The sequence below is a fragment of the Lolium perenne genome, chromosome 6 (genome assembly GCF_019359855.2).
Source record: "Lolium perenne isolate Kyuss_39 chromosome 6, Kyuss_2.0, whole genome shotgun sequence".
In the NCBI taxonomy this organism is placed as follows: Eukaryota; Viridiplantae; Streptophyta; class Magnoliopsida; order Poales; family Poaceae; genus Lolium; species Lolium perenne.
The window spans coordinates 207,990,207-208,000,512 of NC_067249.2; the positions used below are offsets into that span (position 1 = coordinate 207,990,207).

Here is a 10,306-nt window from a genome sequence, read left to right on the forward strand (position 1 = left end):
GGTTGGACTCGACGTTTCAAGAACACCGCAGCCACCTCTGTGCCGATCATAGTTTGACCATCGGCCTCTTTGATCCAAAGAAATTTGGCAAATAATTCGTCGGCTGCTTCCCTTTCGTCGGGAGAGAGAATGTTCTTCCAAGAATCCTTAGGCTTGGCTTCGACGACGTCGGCACAGCAAGGAAGCTGGGACTCGGTTGTTGAGGAATCCTTGACATAAAACCATTTCAGTCTCCATCCTTGCACGTATTCTCTCATTGGGAAACTAAAATAGTTAACCTCTGAACGGGCCACAAACCCCACTCCTCCGATGACAAAAGATCCATTACTACTGATGTACCTCTTTACATAGAAGATCTTTTTCCACAACCCAAAACGAGGCTCAATGCCCAATAACGCCTCGCAGAGGGTGATGAACACAACAACGTGAAGGATCGAGTTAGGGGTGAGTTGCCACAGTTGGATTTCGTAAGTCTGCAGAATACGATGAAGGAATTCATGGGCAGGAAGCGAGAGACCCCGATACAAGAATGACAGGAACACCACGGTAAAACCAGCAGGGGGATTGGGCCGAGAAATCGCACCTGGAAGAATCACGTTCCCCTCGTCGGAGGAGATTAACCCGAGGCTTCAGGCCCTCTTCTCATCATGTTTCATGATGGAGGACGCTAGCCAATCCCCAGGTTTGGCTATCGAGCCTGGCGGCGCTAGCGGCGCTGGAGCTGGAGGAGGAGCATCTAGAGCACTCCTCTTCGGAAGATTCGAGGAGGATTTGGCGGCGGCGCCACCGCTCGTGGAACTGGCGGCGGCAGTGAGGCTCTTCTTCTTCACCATTACAAGATCTGGGGAGGATCGGAAAAGCGGTGGTGGCGGCGCAGCGGTTGCGAAGAAAGGAAGAAGAAGAAGGACAAGAAGATGCTACGGCAAATGTGGGAGAAGATTAGAGATTTTCGTCCTTTGGAGATTTTAAGAGAGGGAGAACTTGAGGGCTGAGTGGGCACGTGTCATTGTTGCCAGTTCATTAAGTGGACCTTTTTCCATTGATGATTGCGGAAATCGAGGAGGCGCCTTGGTAACTGTGCGAGAAGGGCGGATATTGCTTAAAAATAGGGCCAGACAGAGAAAGCATGGGCCCAGCGGGTCGCGTCTTATCAGTCAAAATCAAGATGTCAGTAAAACATCATCAATGACGTCGTGAGGAATGCTCAAAGCACTCGAATGAATAAAAAAGGTATCGGATGATGAACTTGAGTCTATGCACAGATTGCGAGCATTTGCACTTAGACTCGGGGGCTACTCCCATCGGGAGCGCTGGACGCGCACCCGACAGAATAAGGATTCGAAGGAAAAAAGATTGAAGAAAAAGATGATTGCTCAGCTCGAGTCTGCACCCGGTTGCAAGCACCCGTGCCCAGACTCGGGGGCTACTCCCATCGGGAGCGCTGGACGCGCACCCGACAAAACTTTTGTGCACTCCAGGATCATGCCCGGGGACTTGATTCTTTGTAGGGTAATGTTGTTTTGCCATTGGCAGTTAACCAGCAAAAGTTGGGCACGTTACTCATTATCCCTTGCATGCGGAAAATATATCGGATGACCTATGAAGACTTGCAGAAAAACTTCGGCAGAGTAGAACGTTCGAGTGGTACAACTTGAGTCTACGCACGGATTGCAAGCATCCGTACCTAGACTCGGGGGCTACTCCCATCGGGAGCGCTGACGCGCACCCGACAGAAGAAGATGATGCTGGTTCAAGATGAACAAGAACAATCAAGGAGAAGAACATTAAGAGGAGGCATGCTTCAGTCTCTACCTGAACTATGTTCGGCTAGACACTCGGGGGCTACTGACGTGGGCATTACCCTTCGGGTAACCGACATTGCCCTATCCTGTATTATCTAGTTGGAGGCCCATGAAGGCACTTGGAGGCAAGACGGGCCACCTGGATGGCGCACCAGAAGATTCCTTGGCGGGCAAGACAAGGAAGCAGACGAACAAGGAAAGATTAGATTTGAAACTACTGTAAACCTAGTCGTACTCGGTTAGACCTCTTGAGACCTGGCCCCTTATATAAAGGCCAGGAGAGGGGCTGCCGAGGGACACAATCAATCTTAGCAATCTTAGCCACCAAAAGTCTAGAGCTAGGTCGCCGTAGCACTTAGCCTCTCGACGAGATCTCAGCCGAACTATTCGGCACCCCATTGTAACCCAATATCTTCATAATCAAGATCAGACAGGCAGGACGTAAGGTTTTTACCTCATCGAGGGCCCCGAACCTGGGTAAATCGCTCTCCCCGCTTGTCTATGAACCGATGTCTCGTGTCAGCTTGCAGGATTCCATCAACCCTAAGCCCCAATCAGAGGGCATTGCCGAGGAGTACCCTCGACAACTGAGACCCAGGGCACGGACGTTGTGCCGCCCGGGGTTGAAGAAGGTACCGCTGAGGGGGGCGGCCTCTCGGCGACAAGGAAGGAGCGCCGGACCAAGGCTGCCAGGGACCAATCTCGTCCTGGCGACCCCGAGGCGCGACCGGAGGAAGCACCATCGACCGAGGCGGTGCTGCAGGCGGGCAAAGCGGCCGAGTCGCGCTGTCCTCCGCCGTCGACTTTGTCCTTCACTGAGCTCCATACAGCGCTCAGTGAAGTGCATGTGGTAGGCATTCCTTTACTCGCAGTCCAGTCCTCCCCCAGTCCCTGAGGGTCGACTTGGGCTGAAGGGGCGAGTCGAGTCTCCTTTTGCACCTAGACTGTTGTTGTTGTTGTTGTTGTTGACGTTCGTCCGTCTCCTACGTAGGCGGAGGTGAAGCGATTGACGGCACTTGTGGAGGAGGCGGCGCAGAAGAACCGCAAGCTTATCGCCCTGGGCGGTAAGTTGTTTTCTCTCGTCTCCTCCTTTTTGTTCGTCGTGCGCATGTATGTGGATTTGTTGTCATCATCTCCTGCTTTCTGTAGCAGAGGCGCAGGCGAAGGCGCATACATCATCGTGGAGTACAAGGGGAAGCTAGAATCTGCGACAGAGGCGAGGGATGCTGCGCGGGGGGCCGCAGCGGCTCTTCGGGAGGAGGTTGCAGCGTTGAAGCTACAGCATGCCAAGGAGCTCGCCGCGGAGAAGCAGGTATCCGAGGGTACTGTCCTAGCGGTGCAGGCCGAGAAGACCAGCTTCGAGGTGTTTGTCCGCGAGATGTCGCGGCAGCTTCTTGGTAAGTTCTGCCGGTCCTCCGGTAAGCTTCCTTGTTGATCATCAGTTGGGCGAGTCGGCCTCGGGGGCCAGTCCCCGAGCGTGGCGAGTCTGCCTCGGGGGCCAGTCCCCGAGCGTGGCGAGTCCGCCTCGGGGGCCAGTCCCCGAGCGTGGCGAGTCCGCCTTCGGGGCCAGTCCCCGAGCGTGGCGAGTCAGCCTCGGGGCCCAGTCCCCGAGCGTGGTGAGTCCTCCTCGGGGCCTAGTCCCCGAGCGTGGTGAGTCCGCCTTGGGGGCCAGTCCCCGAGCGTGGCGAGTCCGCGCCAGGAGCGAGTTCTTACTGGAACTTTTTTTGTGGTTTTCAGGCCAATGCGAGCTCATGGAGACGGCGACCGCGTCGATAATCTGGTCGATTCGTGGCAGGACGAATGGGTCCTTGGGACATGCGTGGTTGTGGCTAGTGTAGTCGATACACATGCACCATGTCTTGTTCTTCTTTAGCACCAAGACTTGGTTTGCCAGCCATTTTGGGTGTTTGATTTCGATGATGAAGCTGGCGGCGAGTAGCCGGTTCACTTCTTTGGCGATTGCGGGCCGTCGCTCTTCACCCACGGGGCGCATTGCCTGCCTAACGGGGCGTGCGGAGGGGTCGATGTGTAATTTGTGCTCAGCAAGTTCTCTCGGGACACCCGGCATGTCGGACGGTTTCCATGCAAAGATATCTCGATTCTCACGGAGTAACTTGATGAGCGCGCTTTCCTATTGGGCGGACAGGCCCGTCCCAATGGTAATTTACCTACTCGGATCATCCTCTACAAGATCTACTTGGCGAGTGTCGGTTGTAGGCTTGAAGGTTGCTGCGGACGAGTCGAGCTCGGTCGGCTTCTCCAGGATGGCGGGGTCGTTGCGGTCGACTGGATACTTGGCGAGCTCGGTGGAGTTGTCATGTTCGTTGGCGATGATGGCGTCGGCGAGCTTGGCGCTGATATCCTCGCATTCCAGTGCCATCTCCGGGTTGCCGTGGACGGTTATGACGCCATGGGGCCCGGGCATCTTCATCATGTTGTAGGCGTAGTGAGGTGCGGCCATGAACCGGGCGAATGCCTGTCGGCCGAGCACGCAGTGATAGGAGCTGCGGAAGTTGACCACCTCGAACGTTATCCGCTCAGTGTGGTAGTTTACGGGCGTGCCGAAGGTGACCGGTAGTGTGACCTTGCCGATCGGGAAGGCCTTCCGCCCGTGGACGATGCCATGGAATGTGACCTTGGTGTTTTCAAGGCGTGAATCTGGTAGGCCGAGCCGCTGGAAGGTCTCGTAGTACAGAATGTTGATGGAGCTCCCTCCATCCATCAGGGTTTTTGGCAGCCAGTAGTCGGCTACCTTGGGCCTGACAACTAGCGGAAGTCGGTCGGGGTACTCGATGCGAGGAGCATGGTCTTCGCGACTCCAGGTGATGCTCTGCTCGGACCAGTTGAGCCACCGGGGCACGTCGAGGACGACCGCGTGTACCGCCACCGCCCTTGTGAGGACCTTCATGTCCCGGCGATCGCCGACTCCGGTGAAGGTATGGAGCGAGCCGGCGCTGCGACAGAACCCTTCTCCCTTGTGCTTGTCTGGGTCCTTGGCACGGTCTTTGTGCTGGTTGCCGCCATCTGTTTCCTTGGCGCGGCAGGGCCTTCTCTATTTGCTTGAGGGAATAACAGTTCCCCGTCGTGTGTGTTGAGGGCTTGCCCTCCCTGCTGTGGTAGATGCATGGGGCGTCCAGCAAACTGCGGGCATCGAAGCGCTTGGGCTGGGGTCGATCCTCCTGTGGCACACGGTTGTCGCGTCAGAAGGATTTTGGTTCACGTTGCTCGTAGTCGGTGTTGGCGACGAGCTCGGTTTTTGTCCTCCGTCGGCGCGGCGCTTGCCGTTGCTGGACCGACCGCCGAACCGGTAGTCGCCACGGCAAGAGTCGGTGTGAATGGGGCGGCGATTGCGCCGCTACCCGTACTCGTCGTCTGAGTCGACTGTAGGGTCTTCGTCGGCGTAGTGATACACATACAGCACGCGTCCGTTGGGAACCCCAAGAGGAAGGTGTGATGCGTACAACAGCAAGTTTTTCTTCAGTAAGAAACCAATGTTTATCGAACCAGTAGGAGCCAAGAAGCACGTTGAAGGTTGATGGCGGCGGAGTGTAGTGCGGCGCAACACCAGGGATTCCGGCGCCAACGTGGAACCTGCACAACACAACCAAATTACTTTGCCCCAACGTGACAGTGAGGTTGTCAATCTCACCGGCTTGCTGTAACAAAGGATTAGATGTATAGTGTGGATGATGATGTTTGCAGAAAATAGTAGAATGAGTATTGCAGTTGATTGTGTTCGATGTAAAAGAATAGACCGGGGTCCACAATTCACTAGTGGTGTCTCTCCCATAAGATAAATAGCATGTTGGGTGAACAAATTACAGTTGGGCAATTGACAAATAAAGAGGGCATGACCATGCACATACATGTTATGATGAGTATTGTGAGATTTAATTGGGCATTACGACAAAGTACATAGACCTCTATCCAGCATGCATCTATGCCTAAAAAGTCCACCTTCAGGTTATCATCTGAACCCCCTCCAGTATTAAGTTGCAAACAACAGACAATTGCATTAAGTATGGTGCATTGATGTTTTATCCCTAGTGGCAACAGCACATCCACAACCTTAGAACTTTCTGTCACTGTCCCAGATTTAATGGAGGCATGAACCCACTATCGAGCACAAATACTCCCTCTTGGAGTTACAAGCAAAAACTTGGCCAGAGCCTCTACTAGCAACGGAGAGCATGCAAGATCATAAACAACACATAGATGATAGATTGATAATCAACATAACATAGCATTCGCTATTCATCGGATCCCAACAAACGCAACATGTAGCATTACAGATAGATGATCTTGATCATGTTAGGCAGCTCACAAGATCTAACAATGATAGCACAATTAGGAGAAGACGACCATCTAGCTACTGCTATGGACCCATAGTCCAGGGGTGAACTACTCACACATCACTCCGGAGGCGACCATGGCGGTGAAGAGTCCTCCGGGAGATGATTCCCCTCTCCGGCAGGGTGCCGGAGGCGATCTCCTGAATCCCCCGAGATGGGATTGGCGGCGGCGGCGTCTCTGGAAGGTTTTCCGTATCGTGGCTCTCGGTACTGGAGTTATTATCGACGAAGGCTTAAGTAGGCGGAAGGGTAGGTCAGGGGGCGCCACGAGGGGCCCACACAACAGGCCGGCGCAGCCAGGGCCTGGGCCGCGCCGCCCTAGTGTGTGGCTGCCTCGTCGCCCCACTTCATTTCCTCTCCGGACTTCTGGAAGCTTCGTGGAAAAATAAGATCCTGGGCGTTGATTTCGTCCAATTCCGAGAATATTTCCTTACTAGGATTTCTGAAACCAAAAACAGCAGAAAACAGCAACTGGCTCTTCGGCATCTCGTTAATAGGTTAGTGCCAGAAAATGCATAAATATGACATAAAGTATGTATAAAACATGTGAGTATCATCATAAAAGTAGCATGGAACATAAGAAATTATCGATACGTTGGAGATGTATCAGCATCCCCAAGCTTAGTTCCTACTCGTCCCGAGTAAGTAAACGATAACAAAGATAATTTCTGAAGTGACATGCCATCATAATCTTGATCAATGCTATTGTAAGCACATGTAATGAATGCAGCGATCCAAAGCAATGTTAATGCAATGAGTAAACAATTGAATCATATAGCAAAGACTTTTCATGAATAGTACTTTCAAGACAAGCATCAATTCAAAGTAAAGGCATTGAAGCAACACAAAGGAAGATTAAGTTTCAGCGGTTGCTTTCAACTTATAACATGTATATATCATGGATATTGTCAACATAAAGTAATATAACAAGTAGAAGAAAGGCCCTTCGCAGAGGGAAGCATTGATTGCTATGTTTGTGCTAGAGCTTTTATTATTAAAACAAGAAACAATTTTGTCAACGGTAGTAATAAAGCATATGTATCATGTAAATTATATCCTACAAGTTGCAAGCCTCATGCATAGTGTACCAATAGTGCCCGCACCTTGTCCTAATTAGCTCGGATTACCTGGATTATCATCGCAATACATATGTTTTAACCAAGTGTCACAAAGGGGTACCTCTATGCCGCCTGTACAAAGGTCTAAGGAGAAAGCTCGCATTGGATTTCTCGCTTTTGATTATTCTCAACTTAGACATCCATACCGGGACAACATAGACAACAGATAATGGACTCCTCTTTAATGCATAAGCATTTAGCAACAAATAATGTTCTCATATGAGGTTGAGGATATTTGTCCAAAACTGAAACTTCCACCATGGATCATGGCTTTAGTTAGCGGCCCAACGTTCTTCTCTAACAATATGCATGCTCTAACCATTCAACTCATGGTAAATCACCCTTACTTCAGACAAGACGAACATGCATAGCAACTCACATGATATTCAACAAAGTGTTGATGGTGTCCCCAGGAACATGGTTATCGCACAACAAGCAACTTAATAAGAGATAAGATGCATAAGTACATATTCAATACCACAATAGTTTTTAGGCTATTTGTCCCATGAGCTATATATTGCAAAGATAAAGAGTAGAAATTTTAAAGGTAGCACTCAAGCAATTTACTTTGGAATGGCGGAGAAATACCATGTAGTAGGTAGTTATGGTGGACACAAGTGGCATAGTGTTTGGCTCAAGGATTTTGGATGCATGAGAAGTATTCCCTGTCGATACAAGGCTTAGGCTAGCAAGGTTGTTTGAAACAAATACAAGTATGAACCGGTACAGAAAAACTCACATAAAAGACATATTGTAAGCATTATAAGACTCTACACCATCTTCCTTGTTGTTCGACCCTTACAAGAAAATATCTAGACCTTAGAGAGACCAATCATGCAAACCAAATTTTAGCAAGCTCTATGTATTTCTTCACTAATAGGTGCAAAGTATATGTTGCAAGAGCTTAAACATGAGCACAACAATTGCCAAGTATCACATTATCCAAGACATTTTACCAATTACCACATGTAGCATTTCCCGTTTCCAACCATATAACAATTTAACGAAGCAGTTCAACCTTCGCCATGAACATTATGAGTAAAGCCTAAGGACATATTTGTCCATATGCAACAGCGGAGCATGTCTCTCTCCCACACAATGAATGCTAGGATCCAACTTTATTCAAACAAAACGAAAACAAAAACAAACAGACGCTCCAAGTAAAGCACATAAGATGTGATGGAATAAAAATATAGTTTTACTAGAGGAACCTGATAATGTTGTCGATGAAGAAGGGGATGCCTTGGGCATCCCCAAGCTTAGATGCTTGAGTCTTCTTGAAATATGCAGGGGTGAACCATCGGGGCATCCCCAAGCTTAGAGCTTTCACTCTCCTTGATCATATTGTATCATCCTCCTCTCTTGATCCTTGAAAACTTCCTCCACACCGAACTCAAAACAACTCATTAGAGGGTTAGTGCATAATCAAAATTCACATGTTCAGAGGTGACATAATCATTCTTAACACTTCTGGACATTGCACAAAGCTACTGAAAGTTAATGGAATAGAAAAATCCATCACACATAGCAAAACAGGCAATGTGAAATAAAAGACAGAATCTGTCAAAACAGAACAGTCCGTAAAGACGAATTTCTAAGAGGCACCAGACTTGCTCAAATTTAATGAAAGTTGCGTACATATCTAAGGATCACTCACGTAAATTTGCAGAATTTTCTGAGTTACCTACAGAGAATTCAGCCCAGATTCGTGACAGTAAGAAATCTGTTTCGGCGCAGTAATCCAAATCTAGTATGAACCTTACTATCAAAGACTTTACTTGGCACAACAATGCAACAAAATTAAGATAAGGAGAGTTTGCTACAGTAGTAACAACTTCCAAGACTCAAATATAAAATAAAAGTACTGTAGTAAAACCATGGGTTGTCTCCCATAAGCGCTTTTATTTAACGCCTTTCAGCTAGGCGCAGAAAGTGTGTATCAAGTGTTATCAAGAGATGAAGCATCAACATCATAATTTGTTCTAATGATAGAATCAAAAGGTAACTTCATTCTCTTTCTAGGGAAGTGTTCCATACCTTTCTTGAGAGGAAATTGATATTTAATATTACCTTCCTTCATGTCAATAATAGCACCAACAGTTCGAAGAAAAGGTCTTCCCAATATAATGGGACAAGATGAATTGCATTCAATATCCAACACAACAAAATCAACGGGGACAAGGTTATTGTTAACCATAATGCGAACATTATCAACTCTCCCCAAAGGTTTCTTTGTAGAATTATCAGCAAGATTAACATCCAAATAACAATTTTTCAATGGTGGCAAGTCAAGCATCTTATAGATTTTTCTAGGCATAACGGAAATACTTGCACCAAGATCACATAAAGCATTACAATCAAAGTCATTGAACTTCATCTTAATGATGGGCTCCCAACCATCCTCTAGCTTCCTAGGAATAGAAGCTTCACGATTTAATTTCTCTTCTCTAGCTTTCATGAGAGCATTTGTAATATGTTTTGTAAAGGCTAAATTTATAGCACTAGCATTAGGACTCTTAGCATGTTTTTGTAAGAACTTTATAACTTCAGAGATGTGACAATCATCAAAATCTAAACCATTATAATCTAAAGCAATGGGATCATTGTCCCCAATGTTGGAAAAAATTTCAGTAGTTTTATCACAGGCAGTTTCAGCAGTTTTAGCAGTTTCCGGCAGTTTTGCAGGCTTTGATTAGAAGTAGAAACATTGCCAACACCAATTCTTTAACCATTAATAGTGGGAGGTGCAGCAACATGTGAAGCATTAGCATTACTAGTGGTGGTAATAGTCCAAACTTTAGCTATATTATCTTCTTTAGCATTTTCTTCTTTTTCCCACCTAGCTCGCAATTCGACCATCAATCTTATATTCTCATTAATTCTAACTTGGATGGCATTTGCTGTTGCAAATGACTTAATATCTTTATCTTCATTAGGCATAACTTTCAATTTCAAAAGATCAACATCAGCAGCAAGACTATCGACTTTAGAAGCAAGTATATCAATTTTCCCACGCTTTTCTTCAACAGATTTG

The 10,306-nt window shown here is 48.0% G+C and overlaps 1 protein-coding gene across 1 annotated transcript; it reads right to left on the bottom strand.

The window, feature by feature from the left end:
- Nucleotides 1-3,979: 3,979 nt before the first annotated feature.
- Nucleotides 3,980-4,710, bottom strand: LOC139832609 (uncharacterized). The gene is made up of 2 exons (XM_071822402.1): nt 4,097-4,710; nt 3,980-3,986 (listed from the first exon to the last, which is right to left on the bottom strand). Exons 1-2 carry the CDS (start codon nt 4,708-4,710, stop codon nt 3,980-3,982), a joined length of 621 nt encoding a protein of 206 aa, XP_071678503.1.
- Between the last annotated feature and the right edge of the window lie 5,596 nt (nt 4,711-10,306).